General features: G+C 44.3%; 1 protein-coding gene across 7 annotated transcripts in view; it reads right to left on the bottom strand.

Moving 5' to 3' along the window:
• The window catches only part of map4k4 (mitogen-activated protein kinase kinase kinase kinase 4), a 30,205-nt gene that overhangs the window by 6,935 nt on the left and 2,673 nt on the right, over positions 1-20,597 (bottom strand). For 6 of the 7 annotated variants that reach the window (XM_022768386.1, XM_022768388.1, XM_022768392.1 and 3 more), the window contains exons 3-16: positions 12,249-12,305; positions 7,992-8,117; positions 7,654-7,764; positions 7,472-7,562; positions 6,682-6,812; positions 6,501-6,555; positions 6,313-6,391; positions 5,303-5,478; positions 5,104-5,176; positions 4,790-5,000; positions 4,459-4,620; positions 3,940-4,026; positions 1,471-1,620; positions 230-517 (exon numbers count right to left, since the gene is read on the bottom strand). In XM_022768386.1, coding sequence (XP_022624107.1) covers positions 230-517; positions 1,471-1,620; positions 3,940-4,026; positions 4,459-4,620; positions 4,790-5,000; positions 5,104-5,176; positions 5,303-5,478; positions 6,313-6,391; positions 6,501-6,555; positions 6,682-6,812; positions 7,472-7,562; positions 7,654-7,764; positions 7,992-8,117; positions 12,249-12,305 — 1,797 coding nt within the window. The remainder of the gene's footprint in view (positions 1-229; positions 518-1,470; positions 1,621-3,939; positions 4,027-4,458; positions 4,621-4,789; positions 5,001-5,103; positions 5,177-5,302; positions 5,479-6,312; positions 6,392-6,500; positions 6,556-6,681; positions 6,813-7,471; positions 7,563-7,653; positions 7,765-7,991; positions 8,118-12,248; positions 12,306-20,597) is intronic. The other variant, XM_022768391.1, reaches the window with a different exon arrangement.

Raw genomic sequence — 20,597 nt, 5'->3', positions numbered from 1 at the left:
ATGGTATTTACTGGCCTGGAAATGCAAAGTTTCCTCATTTAGTTTTATTACAACTTATATATCAGTGTTTAATGGTGATGTTGAACGAATGAGACTGAAACACAGCAAGGGGAACACATACAGACAGGTTGTGGTGGAGCATGATCAGTGACGAGCATGAGAGGAGGTGAAGGAGGGAGGGAGCAGTCAAGGACAGGGTGGGGACGGGAGGCCCTCATCAACTCCTTACCTTGGGAGGCACCTCCTCGTTGCTGGCCTGGTGTTCGGCCCTAGTCTGGGCCTGAGGGTGGTGGAGGGGAGGTTGGGGCTGGGGGTCAGTGCGTGCGGGCGATGGGTGATGATGGTGGTGGTGATGGTGGGGGTCCTGGGAACGCAGGTGGAGTTGTGCAAAGCTAGAGGTCACACCGCCGGGCTCGCTGAAGGACTGGGAGCGAGAGACCACGGGCGGCGGAGGAGGAGGAGGAGAGGGGGCGGCGCTGTTGCTGCTTTTTAGAGCAGCCAGGTGGGACCACTGGACCTTTTAGGGAGTGAGGGAGGGGGGGGGGCAAGAGGAAGAGGAGGAGGAGGAGGGGAGGGGGAGGTGAAACAAGCAGACAATACAGTGAGACATGAGGGAAGATGTGCGTGGCTTTTTCACATACATGTGTTTAGATATATACACATGCATACAGCAGACAAAGCACAACACGATGATGTGTTTCACTCAGATTCACTGTCTGGCCTTTAAATTAATCAAACTAGTAAATTAGTTGTAGTAAAACACTATTAGTTATTTAGGTTGCAATTATTACTTAATCTATGGACGGATTTTAGTGGTGTAAAAGCAGAAATTATATAATTTATGGGTCAGTCTGTTCTTGGATTGCTCAGTGATGGAGAACTTAGTGTGTAAAAGCTCATATTCCTCCACAGTGTCCAATTTAAAAACACCCTGGTGTGGATTCGTAGTTTACAGTGTGTTCTGTTTTATAAGCTAACAGGCTGCGCATCTTACACACTCGCGTTCGAGTACGCTCTCCTTACAAGGAGTGGAGTGAAAAGTGTCAGATAATTTGGCAAACTACAAACAAATGTGAGCAACATGATGATAACTAGATGGTAAAGTGTTATTATCAGTGCTTTTTACTACTGAGGCTGCTGTCTGAAAGGCCGTGCGCACTATTTACCTTTTGTTTTCTGAGTTTTGAAGTGATGCAGGATGCAGATATGAGCCAAACCACCCAACTGGTGTGAGATAACAGCTGGACTAAAGGCCAGTCATTTTTTAGTGATCAAAATGCAAAACAAGTTTTTTAAAAACTCAAAAATAATATCTCTTTCCTGATATGCGTTTGATTGTTTTAAACCCAGATTCCTTTTCTGTAGCCAACTGTTTTTGCTGTTTGACAGAAGTGTGCGAGTGCACGAATCCAGCTGTGAGGGAGCGAAAGGAGAAAGAGGAAAAAGGAGGAGGGAGGAGGAAGGAGTTACCTGAGGCTCCATGGGCCGGTGCATGGCGGAGGCCTCGGAGGGGCCGCCGTTGGAGAACGGTTCAGAGGAGCGGGGAGGCAGAGGGGGCTGCTTGGGAGGAGGGGCGGTCTGAGGGGAGCCCTGAATGTTCTTACGGTACCGCTCGTCAGCCTGGGATGGGGGAATCGCACAGGACAAAGATGGGATGAGGATCAGGAGAAATATTTCAGTGACTGAACTAAAAAAAATAGAGAAAATCAAAAAGAAGGGAACCACTGCTGAAAGTTCACAGATTTTAAGCGTGAAGTAACAGTTTTCTTCACCGATTAAAAATGGTTCCCATCTCCTTGTATTTTCCGAGATTACAGGAATCCTTTTTGTCATACTCAGAAACCTTCACATTTAACTGACACAGACAGGCAGGCAGCCGGACAGACACAGGTGTGTGTGGACAGACAGAGGTGGAGACAGGACTCGTTCAAACAGATACATCCTTGAATTTTTTTATAATAAAATGGAGGGAAAGATCGTTGTTAATGACACGGAACAGGTCTGCTGATGACGGGAGACACTGCTTGGGGTGTCCTGCATGTTAGTTTGGGCCTCAGCCATCCACATGCAACGGCCCGATCCACACACATTCAGAGTCAAAACAACCACATCGAAGAATGTCACAGGTCGGCCATCCAAGATCAAGAGAAACACTTGTGGTTGTGTATTGTTCTGAGGGGGAAAACCTCAAAGAGAAAAGGGATGAAAGGAGGAGGAGCACTTGATTTTGTCGTCGCAAGACTGGACTCAAATGACAGTGGATAAAAAGGGTGAAATAAAAAAATAAAAGCCTATGGAATCATCTTTATTCTTATGAGAAAAAAAAAAGATTGGAGTGGAATCTTGCTGGAACTGATTATTTCTCTTTCACTTGCTCAACCTCAGCTCAAAGTGAAAATTAAGACGAAAATATTTCAAACATCCTAATGGTTTGAGTTTTCAAGGAGACTAGCAACAGAGTAAGTGAGAGCGAGTGCCAAGAGAGAGTGGAGGAGAACAGCTCTGTTTTATTCAGGACATAAAAAGAGTGGTTGCGAGCCTGTGGTTTTTCCATTCTCCACCGTACCCCCTACTTGTTTCATTCAAAAAGGGCCTGCGTTCTAACAAATTAGCTATTGCTTTGGAATAACACCACAGCAACCAAAACAGAAAAGACTACATTAAAAGTAACTGTTTGTGCTAAAGTAAACCGTCATTTGTTACTCGCACCACCTCCATCATCATGGTCGCTGAGAACTGTGCGAAGAAAAGCAAGAAGAAGCTGGAAAGAGCAGGCAGCGGGGTAGGCAGAGCCGAGGAGGAGGTTCACCTCTCTGATAGGCTGAGGAGGATGAGCGACAGGCTCGGCGGGCCTATCGGGCTCCAAACCTTCTGCCTGGGGAGTGTTAGGGTCAGTTGGGGTTTCAGTCTGAGGGGGGCTGGGGCTGGGACAGGTCTCAACAGTGTGAGTCTTTTCTGGCACTGCTGCCTGGGACTTAGTGCTGTCTGCAGGGATCGTCTGAAGGGCTCTGGAGGACTCGTGAGCGCCTCTCGCTAAAGAGACAACGCTGTCAAGGACCTGAGCTTGCGGGGCTGTCGTAAGGACTCTGTCAGGGGGCAGGGTGGAGGTCTGCGGAGGTTTGCTTTGGTCTGAGGGGAGTTTGGTCTTGTCGCCAGGCTGCTGTTTGGATTCGTGCTGGAGCGACAGCAGGTAGGCCTGCTCCTGCTGCAGGCGCTTATGGAGTCGCTCGGCCTTGCGCTGCTCCTCGAGCTCCCGCCACTTGAACTCCTATTGCAGAGTATGGGGTTGATTCAAGGTGGTGAGAAGAGACGGGAGAGCTGGCAGTGTTGACCTGACAAACTTAGGCTTGACTAAAAAAAATCTGTGTCAGTGCCATGTTTTAACCATTCACTGTGAACAGACAGCAGCATTTGTCACCACATTTGCCCATTTTACTCCTCTCCAACTCTGTACTATTACACTTCTTACGTGCACTATGCAGTTTATAAATGCCACGTAAAGTCACACTGTGTCAATCAGCTTCAATCGAGAGACAGATTAATGATTCACTTTACAGTGGAGATCACAGCATTTCCTCGCACTTGTCTTTGTTGTGAAAATGATTCAACAACTTTATGACCTGGAGATGACTCACACCTATTAAAAACACACATTTGTTGTGGAGTATTTCCTCATCCCTCCCACGGTCTTCACCACTGCCATACAAGGATTTCATTCATAAACATATATATTAGTACTCATTGCTTCAACAGTATAGTGTTACATTACTTTACCATGATGTCATCTTACCCTGAACTGTAACTCTTGATAAGGACTACACATCCAAAATTAGTCTTTGAACTCATGGAGGATCATTTTCAGTGGTTAACCGAACAGGAGGAATAAAGCAGTGTTGATGTGCTGTGGTGAATTATACGTGGAGTATGTGTGTGACTGACCAGCAGCATGGCCTGTTCACGGAGCAGCTGCTCCTGCAGCATCTCCAGGTGTCTCTGCTCCTCCTCCAGCTGACGCCTGATGTACTCCTGTCAATCAAAGCCAAGCAGTCAGAGATGTTAGTGGACATATAACTCAAAGAAAAAAAAAAAAAAATCACAACACAATGGATGAAAAATCTACTTTACAAATCATTTTTCTTTGTGCTTGTTCTCACAGGCAATGTCGCAAGTGTATCAGCTCCCTGATCATCACACGACTCTACCAGGATAGTTGTATTTTTCCACATCAGACAGCTTCAGTTACACTGTAGTACTATGTACAATTATTACAGAGTAGTGTCTTTCTTTCTGAATCACTGTCTCCAAACTTAGCACCTCACTGCATCATCTCTTTCACCACGACTAGCAAATTCTACCTTCTGGCATGAAAAGAAAGAACTCCAGTTGATTTATTTGATCTAGTATACCTGATGTGATTCCTCACTTAGACATTTTAAGTAGAAATATTTTAAAACTGACCTGCTCACGATCGTTCCTTCTCTTCTCGTCCTCCGCCCGCCGGCGCTCCTCCTCTTCTTTACGTCTACGATCCATCTCTTCGATACGCCTCTTCTCCTCTTGCTCGCGGCGACGCTGCTCACGCTCCTGTTGCCTCCTCATCTCCCGTTCACGGCGCTGTTGCTATAGGGACAGCACACAGGAAATATATTTTTAAAAAACTGTCAACAAAAACATGACTTTCAGCGGTCTGATCTTTTTGTTTGCCAGCATCAGCCTCAGCTCTCCTCTCGTTTGATTAGGAGATCTGTGACCAAGCCCTAGAAAAAAAACAAAAAAAACATCATCCTACCTCCTCCAGTCGCCTCCTCTGCTCCTTCTGCTGCTCAATTCGTTTCTGCCTCTCAGCCAGTAGCTGGCGCTTGTACTCCTCCTGCTCCCGGAGCTGCTGCTCCTGTAGGAGCTGCTGGCGGCGGAGCGCCTCTGACCGCTCCTTGTTCTCCTGCTGCAGGCGGATGAAGTCGCGGCGCAGGGTGGACTCACCTGGCACATTGACGATGGAGCTGGATGACGGGGGGAGGAACAGGGACAGAAGGGTTAGATTGGACTGGGCTTCCTTTTAACAAGTACTGGTTTTTAGGAGGTGCAGCGAGTACTAGATCCTACCTTGGTTCACCCTCCTGCTCTGGGGGATCCTCCTCCTCCTCCTCGCTCCCACTGTACTCATACTCCGTCTCATCTGTAAATGAAGAAGTCACTCAGAGCAACTCACCGCAGCCGACATGATATTATCTACTGTACATATTTTCTGTGACAATGACACAGAGAAGAGATGAAGTGATTGGACACAGAGAGCCAGACGCACCCTTCTCTCCCCTCTTCTTCTTGGTGCGGTCGATGTGGTCTTTGAGCTGTATGCGGACTTGCCTCTCGTTGGGCTGGTCTCGGATGAAGGGGTGCTTCAGCAGCTGCTCTGTCGGGGGCCGCTGCGTGTAGTTCTTCACCAGACAGCTCTCGATGAAACTGAAAAACTTCTTGGACCTGTGGGGATTGTGGAGGAGAAGAAACAATGCGTGACGGAGAGGGTGAACTCTGAAAAGAGACAGTGGGAGCCAGACAAATATTTCAGCCACACAAGGACAGAGCACACCCAGGGATCCTAAGTAAAACACATTTCTACAAACAAGCTCCGATTTCAAATTACCCAACAGTCCTAACAGCACTCAGGTCTCTGAAACACTCCGCAGCGTTACAGCAGCCTCTGGTTTCTCAGTGTAAATTGAGGTTTATACACATGGACAGGCAGCATTGAACCTTTCATCGCATATACACCACGGAAACTGTGAAATATGAGGCGCAGTACAATGAAATTATCATCATCATTGCACCTGCTGCTGTTCAAGAGTGTTACACACAAAATTTAAATGGCAACAACAAAACAAATCCACTAAGTTGTGTTCTGTTTTTATAAAGAAAATATTGAACTTTTTAAAATTCATCTCAGCCCTCCTGCCAACTCACAAAAAAAAAAAGAGTCAAAGGTTTGATTTTTTTTTTTCTTTCTGCATTTGCATCGAGCAGCTCTGCAGAGAGTGCCAGGAGAGGCTGAGTCTGCCAGAGCAGGTGTACCACAGATGTTCAGCTCAGCAGCAAAGCACAGAGGAAAAGCCGAGCTCACGATTCAAGCCTCTGTAGCCGCCTGGTCTGAAGTCAGAGATAACATCAAAAATGCGCAAGAGTACACAGAGAGGCCAAGCAGGAAATATTATGGCCTATCTTGAATATATGCGGATTTATTATGGCAAAAAAAAGGACATTGGAAAGGATAGAAATACTCATGTGCACACAGAAAATATCCTTCTGGGTGGTACTCACCATTTTTTAGACTTGAGCCTAGGAGGAGGGTTTCTTGGAATGAGGAAGAGCGCACGCATCGGGTGCATGTCACAAAGTGCTGTCAGAGGAAGCACAAACGCATCAATAAGAATTAAAGAGACTGAACCAACACAAAAACACTAATAGTATATATATATATATATATATATGTACTCTATACAACTCACGTGGTGCTCCTTCGGCCATTTCAATAGCTGTGATACCACATGACCACAGATCACTCTGCAAGAGAAAGACGACGCCCGTGAGCCAAAACCACAACAGGCGCACACGCTCAGACAAATCCAGACATTCACAGGTACAATACACCTGCTTCACTGTGTGACACTTCTGTGGGGGGGCTCTTACTCTGTAATCGTATGTAGCGTCGGGGTTCTCGTCACAAGCGATGACCTCAGGGGCCATCCAATAAGGAGTCCCGATGAAGGTGTTTCTTCTCCCCACTGTCCGGTCCAGCTGAGCGCTCACACCAAAGTCCACTGGAGAAGAGTAATGAGAGTCGCCACAGTCATCAATGTGGCTCTACATTTATTTAGTTCTGTGGAAATCAACTGAGGGTGCCTATAGACTGAGTTATATTAACAAGCAAGTTCGTCACATGTCAAACTGTGTTTTTTTGTTTTTCTTAATGAATCAGTCTCTTTCTGTGACGGTGACGGGGTCCTACATGAACATTAACACACAAGCTTCTGCCAAACTTGAACAGTTTTGGTTATTTCACATAAGCGATTTCCATATTTGTCCAATTGTAGTCACAGATTTTATGTGGGCGGGCTCAGCTGGTAAAACATGATTTCTTGTAAAACCGCGCTCCATTCAGAGGTTAGCAACATTTGAATCACAATATAATTTCAACTGTGGGGTTGTTTGCTTGCTTTGCCAGTGTGAACAAACCACAACCCACACAGTCCTGAAAAAGCAGATTAGCTTGGCTTTTGATTGGGAAAAAAAATGAACTTTAACTTTGGTTTTGCATGTGTAGAAATACTTCAGACTCGTCTCACACTATGATCCAAGACTCATGTTTCTGATTGAGGGCCAAAGATTTACCCACATTTCTCCCAAGACTGTCCCAAAGGTGCAAATTCAGCTGCACAACAGCTGATCAACACTGATGTGAGATCTATGCTACCCTCACCTAGTTTGACTTCAGCATTCTCAGTCAGCAAGACGTTCTGGCCCTTGATGTCACGGTGGATGACGTGGTGGGCATGTAAGTGGGCCAGACCCTGAGGAGGAGAGAGACACAGGATGTGAATGAGAGAGGAGAGGAGAGGAGAGGAGAGGAGAGGAGAGGAGAGGAGAGGAGAGGAAGCTCACTCTGAGGATCTCTCTGGAGATGTAAGCGATCCAGTCTTCCTTCAGCTGGTTCCCCTTGGTGTTCTTCACCAGGTCTGTAATCGAACCAGCTCCACAGAACTCCATCACCAACTACACAACAGATGCAAAATATGAATCATCAGAAGATAAGTCAACAATAACTGACCAAACAAATAACTTTTTAATGCACGACCCTGCCTGAAGATAAAGAGACCATACTGGTATGAACTGGTAAGAATAAGAGGTTGGGGAGAAAAGAAAAATAGGGCTGCTACATGTTTTCTTCCTTGCATACTTCTTACCAAACCTTAATTTCTTGGATGGATTTGAGGACTTACCCATAGCTGGTCATCGTGTCCCGGGGGGCTCTTCTTAATGAAAGCCCCATAGTAGGTGGCTATGTTTCTGTGGTGGGAATACTTCTTCAGCATATTGATCTCCAGTTTAATTTCCTCCTCTTCATCCTAGACACACAAAAAAAACAACACAAGTTAAAAAAGAAGCTGTTTGTCCTCGTTCTGGAAAATCTTTGATGAAATACAATGATCACTTTGTGGGCACCGGCCTTTAATCATCATTTGGCTTTGACTGACTTTTCATGTCACATCCAAATCAATCCACTTTCATATTTAGGGTCAAAGCAAGTGTGGAGCTATGCGACAACGCCCTGGCGCGGTTGCAGCTCAGCCTGACCAGGCCTTATTCATGTCTAGGACTAATGTAACAATGCAGTATGAGTCCTTCACTTACTGGCAAATGATTCCTTTGTTTGGGGATTAATGATGCATGACTGAGTTTCACTGTGAGTTGATGTGTACAGTAGCCATTATCATTAATCTCTTGTAAAAAAAAAAAAAAAGAAAGAAAAAAAAGAAAACACAAATGCACATTGGATCAATGGCAAATTCCCCACAGATATACTTAAGTAACAGACTAACATGATCCTGAATAGAGTTTTTAGAGCTGCAGAGAAAGCTAAAAATTCTGAATTGACACTTACAATAAATATCATGTATACAGTGTACAGTTAATGGAAGATGAATAACCTGACTCAAATGTAACTTAAAGACAGGCCTGATAATGACACCACGGCCCTGTAGATACAGAATTCAACAGAGAAATCAGTGGGTTCAAGTAGAGTTTAAAAGCTAAATCAGATTCCAGATGTAGCTTTCATGCCGTGTTTAGTCTCTGTTGGAAATGGCCTTTGGTGCAAATGGTAGGGAGCGAACCTGTCCACTATCACGTCTTCGCAAAAGGTCATAACTAGCTGCAGTGTGAACTCCCTGCTTGCACCCAATAGCAACTTGACAATGATTAACAGTGACATGCTAATTGAACACATGCAGGGATCAGCCCGCGAGTGGTTTGCTTTATGGTTACATGGCCTCTCCTATAGAACGTACAGTGGGAGGAGGGGGACAGAGACCAAAGGTGGGGGTGGTTGTACACTATTATCACTGCAGACTGCTATATGGAGGTTTGCCTCTTTATATTACCAGGGATTTTATTTCAATTATCACAAGTCACCATAGCAACCAAATATAGAGAAATAAGGAAAAAGAGGTGCTATATTAATATGTTGTTTAGTGTGCAATGCATCACCTATAGCAAAATGGCAGTTGGCTGTCTTTGCAGGCAGCCATACTGCTGCTGCATGACTCGTTTGAGTTGACGTAAGCCTTTCTGTTGTGCGCACCCCCCCCACCCTCCCACTCCCCCTTCCAGCCCCTTTCTGCTGTGCAGCTGTTGGATTATCACACTCCCGACTGTGAAAGCCTCGCTGCCACAAGTCACATGGTGAGGGAGAGAGACCGACACAATCATATGGTGATGTGTGTCAGAGAGTGGAAGAGTGGAGCTTTGGTCAATTGATGGAGCCGAAACAAATGTGTCGACATATATGCGGTACTAGATCAAACATAATCTTCAAGCGTGATCCAAGAAGATATAACACAAGATACAAATACAACAGAAAATCCCATTTCAACACTACATAATTTAAACAAATCTGCACCAGACCCAACATGACCATATGTTAGCAGATGTTTAAAGCTACATTTGACATTTTTAGAAGACAAAAATGATCAACATAACAAAACAGCAGCTTAAAACAAAGCTAATATGATTAAACAGCATTTAAAGCCACAAAAACAAACATGGCCTTTACCGGTTTGTTAAAAAAGCAGCATGCAGCAGCTACACAAACAACAACAAAGCCTCTGTCTGCCCAGATCGTCCAGACTACACTATACCAGAGGATTGGACAGTGCTTTTAATACATAACAAAATAGATCCTCAAAGTAGAAAGGCATTTTTTTAGCTTCAGGCCTGTACGGCGGCAAAGAAGAGGAGTGTTTGGATTTGAGAATGTGGAGCAGAGATGAGAATGTGGGTCAGAGTAGCACTGGACAAGCCAGCACGCCTGTGGACGGGCCAGGACAGAGGAGAGAGTGCAACATGGCCTCACTAAAACACACTGATCATCAGGTACCAGTTATAAGATGACCTCACCGATTACCAAAAACTATTGGTTAATCAAATACAGCTTGTTACAGCTCTAAATGAAAGCTGTCGAAAAGTAGTCATATCACATCAAATTGTGCCTCATTATTCACACACACTGTGATTACAATACTGTTTGATACCCACAAATTAAATGATAGTCGCACTTAAACTTAAAAAAAAAAAAAAATCACAGCGTGAGGTCCCTCAGCAGGTGAGCTGCATCAGTTTCATGGCGGAGACGTTACATGATGAATCAGTCAACCATGAGCAGCTAATAAAAATCTGGCTTAGCTGCAGAATGATGTGTTATGATAGCTGTCTGGGAAGTTTACTAGCACAAGCTAATCTTAAAGGCACACGCCTAGTATCAGTCAGTGTTAGGTACTGAATACAGCCAAGCTCTGTCATAAGTTGTACTGTTTAAATATACATGCAGATATTAAAAGGTCCCATTCTGTATAAAGTGAGATTTCCCTCATTTTTTGATCATAAAGCAGGTCGAGGTTCTATATTAGCACACAGCCATTATTCAGAAACTGAGCTTTAAAACGAGCCGTCAGGACTTCTGCAACTTTGTGATGTCACAAGTAAACAGTCACCACCCTCAGCCATGCCCCCAGCACGGCCCACCTGGACCCACCATCCAACCTTGCAGGATTTGGTTTGTCCAAGTGTTTTATCATTTTATTCTATCACTCAGAAAACAAACAGCCAATCAGAAGAGAGGCTCAGAGCCTCCTCTCTTCTGACTGGCTCACTGACCTGTTGTTACTAGAGCTCCACAGAGAAGCCTGACAGAGGAGATGTAAAACTACACTGAGATGGTTTTCGGTTTTTAAAACCACAAATATATCTTCTTATGGATCAAAAATTCAAATAAAACATAAAATATGGGACCTTCAAATGTGCATGTAATGTTCTGATGAGGGTGATGGAGAGTGCTGTCTAACACAGTGGCCTCCTGTAACAGCAGTACTGGGGTTTTTTTCCACTGTAACATATGGTAAAACAGGTTTCCTCTCAGCAGTGCTTCATGTGACAAATGATTTTCTTTAAATAAAAGCATTGTTGCCTGTGAGTTCCTACATGTCTGGCAGGCACACCTTGTGTCTGTCACACAGAACAGGAAACAGTTGGGTAATATTCTCTGTACTGGTGGTTACACATGATAGCTAATCAGTCGAGTGTATAACTGATTCATCATGACGTAGGCTTGTGTGAGGAGTGGCAGCAGACAAGTCAGGGCACAGAGGCTATCAGCTTCTGCGTCACTAGTCTTTGTCAGGCTCATGGTGATCACTGTGGGGTACACCAGTTGGGAGTGTGTGTTAAATGCGTCCTTATAAAAAAGGTAGTGATGCATTGGTGAAATGTAGCTGATGACTTTTGATTTTGCTCCCCCAGGGAAGATGATACTGCACATATGCGTGTGTGTGTGTGTGTACAGTATGATTAAGCCTATATTCCTCCATCATTATTATGGCTGTGTGGGTGGTTGGCCCCGCTGGCCTTCACTGCTGCTCTGAAACCCTCTGCTTTGTGTTTCGGCATGTGTGCATGTGTGGTTGTGTGCCTTCTCTCATCTGCAGACAGGACCTCCCACAGCTGAGGGCAGCCTGCTGGCCGATGAATGACGCACTTCACTCAAAAGCATCCTGTTGCCTCTGCCCTTCCCCTGCTGTTTATTATGAGGGTGAGGGACTCATTAAAGAGCATGGCATTTTCTTCTCTGTGATGGAATGATGATAGATTTCTAATATTAACCAGATAATAAGAGCAAAGACTCAAATATCTCCAAGTATTTTGTTCCCAAAGAGCATCTAATTTCCACATTTGACTATGTTACATTTTTAGTACACAAACCAGTATTTATAATATAATGGCAGGAAAGAAAAATCAATCTGAGGTTGAAAAATCAAATTCCTCTACAGCGCCATCATCACTTGAAGTTCTGTAAAGCTAACTGTTTTATATCTCATTATTGTTTGCCTTTATTTCCTTATGACTTTGCAGCCTTCACAGAGTGATCGCTGCACATGCTTTACACTGTGATGTCCAAGCTGAAACAATATACAGTTCAGCCTCACCTCCGTGACGTCCATGACCTTGATGGCAGCCAGCTGTCCAGTCTTGACGTGTCGTCCCTGTGAAGAAACAAAACAGAGGTGAGCGCTCACACTCCACATGGCAAACTCGTTGTGCTGTTATTAACTGTCAACTGGGTGATGATTAATGATCTAAGGGAGCTTGTGCACGTATTACTGCCAGAAACTGCCAGAAAGTGCAAATGCATTCAAGTGTGTGATAGGAAGTTGCATATAAATGCACAATTTACAAGTTGTCAGTTTGGATTTCTATACACTCTGTATGTAGGGCTGCAATTAATTATTATTTTCATTACAGATGAATATGCAAATTATTTTCACCATTAATTAACGAATCAGAAAAATGTCAATCAGCATTTCACAAAGCCCAGGATGATGTCGTCAGATCAAATTAACTGATAATTAAAACATTTGTAGTTGCACTCCTAATTGTAATTATTTTACTCAAACAAATGAATACTGAATTTAAATGAAATTTAGATGAATTTAAATAAAATTGTCAATTGATATTTCACATGGCAATCAATCAACTAAAATCAATTATTTAATTGCTCCTATCCACAAAGATCCCAATCTCAAGACACATGTATCCCACACCCTACATGAACTTACTATATACAGTACACAGCACAGATGAACATGTTATTCCCAAGCTATATAGACCCAACATTCCCAGACTTCTCTGCTCTCCTAACACCCCCGTGCCACTCCTTACATAAACAAAGGACCGAAATAGAGGCCTCTCTCCGCCCCCACCCCTCCTTCCTACCCCCAACTCTGAGAGGAGATAAAACATGGGACTTTTTTGGGAGCTGGCCCGGATGGGTACGGGTATTCCCCCCATTCTTCTCTAGGACAACACTGCAGTGAGACAGTGCGACTGTGCTGGTCACTGCAGCCACTGTATCAGACACACACACGCCAATACACTGTGCATTTGTGCATGGCTGGAGGAGGAGGACACATGTAAAAGCACAACTAAGTCCCATACATGGACACCCCCCCACCAACACCATCATCTTAGCCAGTGCATTCCATAGTCAATTGAAACTGTATGGATTATGACAATAAAAGCCATGCTGGCTTAGGGGCCCTCTCTTTTCACTGGGCAGGAGAGGGGGATAAGAGGGACACTTTACAATGCCTTTAATCCTCTTCACTTTGATCCCAGGGGTCGCCGCTACAAAAACAACACTGACGCTGACATTACGGCCGTCAGCTCCCCACGTACCAGCGGCTGGCGCTGACGCAGTCTTTGCTGGGTTCGCAGGTCACAGGTGTAACCTCACACCCACCTGCATTAGGACTATCCTTCATTTCAACATCATTTCTCCACTATCATTGTCCCTCTGCAGATGAATCCGGTCATGCAGACACACCTCTTCAAATCTGGTGCTTAAAAAGAATAAAGCATACGTATGAAGAGTATTATATGTGATATGTTATTGGAATTTTCTAGTAACTAAAAACCTTACATTAGTAATATCCTGAAAGAATCACCATTTTGTTTGTACCTACAAACCCCATAAAACCGAGTGGAAACACTGCACCTGTAGAGCTTAAATGTCATATTTTACTGTCCATATAGGATGACTGGTTTCGCTTTGTCAGTCACAAATATGGGCAATAAAGAGACATTGACAAAGACACTGAAGAAACAAGAAGCCAGTTCTGTCTCTGCTCTCCAGCTTTCAGCCTTAAATTAATACTATTTTGAGACAAAGCTTTCTTTGATCCAACATAGAGTCACAGAGAGGCCATCTAGATAACTCAATAACAATGCCATCAATCTCCGTTTTGGCTGTCAATAAACCAAAACTTTAAATTCTTACAATTTTACAGCAGATAGCGCCTTAGTAAATGTATGAAAACCTATGACAGCTTATCAAAAATGCCTGTTTAAATTGGGTTTCTTTATGATTTACAGACTTGATTTGGAAGATACTGGGAGGTGAGGATATGAATGTGCAAAGTGTTCTTTGCTGTGATTCCTCCTCTGTGAGCCTGAAGGATTTATGGTCGTATAAACCCAAATGTCTCTCAACTTCTGGGTGGAGATTTGTTTATCTAGGCCACAAGGTTATTGCATTTCAATACCACAAAACAACTGAGGTTAGACAACATTAGGACATGAGTAATGAGATGAGTGCCTGGATCACACACACAAGTTCCCTGGCGTGCTTTTATCCCCTCCCACCATCCATCCATTGTCCTTGAAATAAGGAAAACTCGGAGCAGGTACTTTGGGGTTGACACTATAGTGCACGAGTCATTACAAATGATGTGGATCAGTACAAATGAAGTTTTTGGAAAGTTATATTTGGAGGAAGGGTGCTGCCAAGTTTCCTCAATAGATCCTGCAAATCTACTATTAACTAAGTTATTCTAGGAGGAACTGGCAAACAGAATCAGGACCAAAGTCAACATCAGACCCAGTATAATTCTCAGCCATGTTCTCTCAATGTGAGCGTAAATGAACCATTTTAAAAGTCTCTTTTAAGAGAGTATTTCCTCAATTAATACATCAATCATTTTGGGTGCCCATGTGGCTCTGCTGGTAGAGCTCACACCACACAAGGCTGGATCCTTACAGCTACACAACTACACAAAGATTAACTTATTATGGATATTGGAGACCTCTTCAAGCCCTCTCAGCTGTAAATGACGCTCTTCTCATCCACAATGACATTTAACAAGGATCATTTGGTTACATGAAGAGGGATCAAAGTAAGTAAAGACACTCCCCTGCTTGACCACATGACAGCAATTTAGGCTCTCTGCTTTTTTTAAGGCCAGCTGTCCTATATAGCACTGTAACTAATGATTAATTTCATTATTGATGAATTTGTTGCTTATTTTTATGATCAACTGATCCATTGTTTAGGCTAAAATATGTCAGAACACAGTGAGAAGTTCGAAGAGCCAAAGGTCGAGTCAGATCAGCAATCCAAAACAAAGATATTCGAGTTACAATGATATAAAAAAGAAAATCCTCACATTTTGAGAAGCAGGAAAAAGCGAATGTTAAGCATTTTCCTAAATTATAAAACTGTTGACAACTACGTTTTCTGATCCTTGAATGGGTATGGGTCAGTCACAGGAGGGCTGCAGTCAGGCCCTGAAGGGCCTCTTGAAGCAGCCAGCTAGGCGTGGCTGTGGAGGGGTTATCTGAGGCACTGAGCTATCACTCAGCCCTCCCTGGCCTCCATCTCCACTCCTCCATCACAGCTCCTCTTAACCATGGCCAGATGTGCCGCTGGCCTCTCTCCAGCTCTGCACTAAACCACTGACTGACTTACTGCCTACAGAGCCGGAGACATTATGTTAAAATCTACCCTAAAACAAAATACACTATTCTACGAGGGCTCAATTAACAGTGCTGTGGAGAAATCTCACTCAACACTAGGAGCTCAATGAGCGAGGTGCTCTATTAAACTGAGTGCTGACATAAGGGGTTAGCAGAAAGTGAACTTTCCCATTAAATGAGAATTATTTCACAAGCAGGTATAAACTAGAAACTGTGCCCACGGTGCCAGTTAAAGAAAACACACCTCAGGTGCTGTCACAAATGTCCACAACGTTTCACCATTAGTGGAGGGGATCCAGGTTTGTAATGTGCATAAATTAAAAACAGTTGTCCTGTTAGGAAACCAGCGATTCATGTTTTAGGGTGGATTGAGCAGTAATGCTCAGCAGTATCGTCAGCGGTCTGCCCACAGAGTCGGTGTGGACAACAGGGGAGTACTGCTTCCCATACTCTTTCCTACAAGGCTCGTATCCACTGCATCCTGACTGACCAGAACACAAAGAGCCTCTCCCTCCCTACATCTTTCACATTAATGCACGATCAATCACACTTAGCAACTATTTCAAAAACCCTGGCTGGCTTTCTAACCAGGTCAATCCACTGCAAGCTGCCATTGCACAACAGAGTGCTTAAATTGAGCGACGTGCCTTCTAACCAGCCATGTAGGTGCAAAACAAACTCGGTTTCGTATTATTAGTTCACACAGTGAGGGAGGGAGAGAACTGCTGGGTGCCGTGGTTTGCTTCTACAAAAGGTCAGGTGTGTGTGTGGTGAGGCGTTAGGTAGTAGTAGAGCTGTGGTAATGAGGGATGGATGACCCCTGGCGAAGGGTCATGTGAAGATCTGAGGTGACATTTGAACTGGCAGAGTGAGTAGGTAAGTGGACAGAAAGTGAAAAACAGGCAGGTCGCAACCTTTATCTACCTCTGGAAGCTTTCGGACAGATGCAGAAACTCAACACATATAAACACAAGTCCATTTCAAGACTTGCTTACACACACACACACACACAGATGCACACTTCTTCAACATACATGAGATGAATGCCGGGGAGAGAAATGATCAATCAGCAGTAAGCAGCAGCACATGACAGCCAGGGCTGTGCCTTGCCCCTGCCTCTCTGGGCTCCACCGCTTTATACTGCTGCATACCAGCATACTGACCCAATTCTCTCTCTCTCTCTCTCACACTCACACTCACACTCACACTCACACTCACACACACACACACACACACACACACACACACACACACACACACACACACACACTTAGCCTTGGCCTTGCTGCCTCCACTCCAGCTCACCCCAGAGATTGTAAGGATGGAAGTGCCAAAGACAAAGATGCAAAGAGGAGAGAAACGGTGATGCGGGTGGAGGGAGGATAAAAGACAGCGAGCGGAGAGACGAGGAGAGAAGCTGAGACAAGGAGGCACGCAATGAGACAGAGAAAACGTGTGAATGGGAAGGGGAAGCACACAGGGAAAGCTGAATAAGAGTCTGACAGAGGAGGCCGGTTTGATGTGACTGTACATCTATTGATCAGAGTGCAGCAGCTGGCAGCTCTAACGGATCAAAGCTGCACGCTGGAGCCTCTCATGACAAAACAGGAATTAATAACAATTGAAGGGTGTGAAAGTAGAAATTCTGCAATAAGCAAATGCAGTAAACTTTGATGAAGTATGTGAGCCCTGGTATGATGTCATTAAAATAACATGAAAACGAGAGGCTTTGTCTCAGAAACGATTTTCAACTATATGTGGTAAGAATGGAAGCAAGCTGCGCGGGGAGTTTACTCTGGAGAAAATCCCGTCCCTGATGTGGACTGAGATGTGCCAATTACACGAGAGGATCTACTTGTCCCGGAACATTAGCACATCAAAACAATAGAATTATTCAGGTAATGTGATCGTGACGAGAAAAGAGCCGTCGACTCGGTGAAGACACCGGAGGACAAGCGAGAGACTGTCTCGTCTGCCAGCACCTTTGTGTCTCATCTCAACACCGCTCGGGTAATGAGGTGCCTCAATGAGCTGCGCACACAGACGCACGGAGAGACAAACACAGAGAGTTTTGTTCAGGCAGCGTGGCCAGTCAGGGGACGCTGCGGGTCTTGTGACACCCATTAGGGAGAGGGTCACTGTGGGGGAGATGGGGACAAAAGAGATGCACACTGTGTTAGCTGGAGAGGATGCAAAGTGGAGGAGTGTGTGTGTGTGTCTGACATTCAGCGCTTGAACATGAGCTCCAAGTGTTTCACACATTACGCCTCTTCACTATTCAAGAAGGGCGCTGACGAATGTACGTACGAGCCTGCATGTAAACTCGGAGAGTGAATAATTGAAAAAGAGCGTGAGTGGGACACAATACAGGACCCTGGCCCCTGTTGCAGCATGGGGGACACATTCAACCACCCGGATTCTGACCTAAAAGCTACACAGCCAATCAGCACCCAGGCGGGTAGGCAAGGCCTCCACTGCTACAAGGTCCAGTAATAGCATCTAATTCACCATTCTGCAATTAACCAGTCATTACTAGAGAAATGGAGAAAAGGGGGATTTAGTCCTATATATTAAATGATAATCTAAATTATTTTTAATAGATTCAATAATCAGGATTTTAAGTTCAAAATCTGCTTGTTTTTATTACATCTACATTACATATTTTTTTCTGTAGACAAAACAATCAATGTGCAAATAATTATTAATAACAACTGAATAATTCAGTATCCTATACAATAATCCCGACTCTAAAGCAAGCTGTGGTAAAAGGCCTGGCTCTTTTACAGGACAATAAGTCTGGATACCCTACATGCAGTACCACAGGGGTCGATCTGGGCTCAAGCGAAGTCACAGATCTCCCAGCCCCCGTGCGCTGAGCTGATGCACACACAGCAACCAGGAGCCTCTTTGGCTTGTTTGAAGTCTGCATAAAAAGATTGCAGCACCAGCCTGTTTTATAAAATCCACAATCTCCCATTTCTTACATTTTTGAGCAAACATTCAAAGCACCTTGTTGCTTTAATCACCGACAACCACTGCCTTGAGGTAAGCGCCAGTCTCGCCCAGCACCATATGGCGCTGGTAGGCATTTAACAGATTGCACAAGAGGTTCCGCTCCCTGTTCAGCGGCAGCTCCCACCCTGTGCGCCTGTCAGGCGTAGCTCGCCCCCCGAGGACAGCCCGTCTTGTCCTGAGGGCAGGGGTGAGGCTGCCCCTAAGGCTGGGGGAGAAAAAACAAAGGAAGGAGATGGAGGTTGGGAAAGGAGGAGCTGCTGAGCTTTAGCGCCATAGTACGAGCTGCTCTTGGATTAGCTCATTTGTCTTCATTTTTGAAAGCATCCAATGACATCATCTACTAGAAAACAAATAAGGGTACTTAAAAAAAAAAAATCATCCTTTTATTTGGTGCTTATGCCTTGGTGAGTATTCACCCACATTACCTTGCTGCTGATTGTCAGTGAGTGCTGGCACCACACCAAAGAGACACCACCGCATCCAGTCAGTTCAACCATAGACGTGACAGTATGAAAATACTGGTGGGCACAGCCTTGGCACGCCCCACGGATGCATAGCAGGCAGGGAGGCAGGTCAGTGGGGGCTCTGTTGCCTCAGGCCTGACTATATATGGCCATTCTGTAGAGCAGAGGGAATCTTCCCTGCATACCATGCACAATTTGAGGAATTATGTCTTCTTCTGTGTTATCATTACTCTCTCTTTTTTTTAATCCGTACATCCAGTGTGAGGCACCTGAGATGGGTCTACTGAGCCAGCTGGTCCAGGGCCAACTGATAAAGAGTGTGGGAGGGGGAGAAGCTCAGAGAGAATCTCTTTGTGCAGTGCTTTCTAAGAGCGTGGATCCAAATGCATTATTTTAAAACAACTTAAGACTTATATGGTCTTATACAGTGTGTCAGCTCCACCAATGACATAGCTCAGATTTTTCCGCACCATTTTAAACTTAAGTGATGAATATGGCCACAGATTTAATATGAGATTATTGCTCTTGCAGCTACGGAGCAAGCAATAGCTTTTTACTGGTAAAAAAAAAAAATCAAAATAATGCGGTAATGTTGCAATAAATTTTCTTTATGGCCTACAAGTCTATGACACCAGCACTTTTCAATCTGATTAATCACCTTAGTGATAACATGATACACAAGTGAGTTCAATCTGCTTATAGATCCGGGCTTCCATTCCTTTCAACCAGCTGGCTGAAGCAAAAATCAAGTGATTTAAAAAGGGGCTTTTTAGCTATAACGAAATTTTCATTATGGCCGTCAGTCAAATTCTGCTGTGCTGTGTTTTCAGAAGTTGACTGTAATCTGGCGCCCCTCCAGGGGCAACGGCTGCCCGCTTGGCACAGAGTCCAGCGAGAGAGCCAGCAGCACAGCATGGCCACAAGAACCTTGACATGGCATTTCAGGTCTTAGAGAGCAGCTCCGTTCTTTAATTTTCTGGGATAAAATGTAAAGCTGGAAGTAGAACAACATTGCAGGGATACATAAATAGATTTTTGTGGGATTTTAGCCTTGGCCAGCATTAATAGGTCTTTATCGCAGTAGGTATTGTCTGACTTTTTTCAATACTATTGCCAAAATGAAAAAGATGAGTCTCGGTATCAACACCAAAACAACACATTTTGTTTCTAGAAATAGACGTCAAGTTTTACATCTAACAAATGTTAAATGTTTAAACAAAAGCAGCAGTTTGTCTAATAAAATACAGTCTACAATTGCCAAGATAATGATTTAAATCAGGAACTATCTGATCAAAGTGTAAGTGAACAAGGCTACAAATCTGACCAGACATTCAAGCCAGCTGTCAGAGCTTGACGGGTCCAAGAGGCAGGGGAATTTATCATTTCACTACCTCGAGTGTAGATGCTGTTTTTAAACACAAGTATCTCCTTTTGCGCCAGAATGTCCTCAAAAACAATTGTGAGTATCAATAAATAATCTCCAGATTATAGTGGGATCTTTATGGATGAGTTATAAGACAGTGACTGATGATTACATTATGAATC

This window comes from Seriola dumerili, unplaced genomic scaffold (genome assembly GCF_002260705.1).
Source record: "Seriola dumerili isolate Sdu_G_001 unplaced genomic scaffold, Sdu_1.0 BDQW01001556.1, whole genome shotgun sequence".
In the NCBI taxonomy this organism is placed as follows: domain Eukaryota; kingdom Metazoa; phylum Chordata; class Actinopteri; order Carangiformes; family Carangidae; genus Seriola; species Seriola dumerili.
Note: the sequence above shows the minus strand (reverse complement) of the source record. Positions and strands in the feature narration are given on the sequence as shown.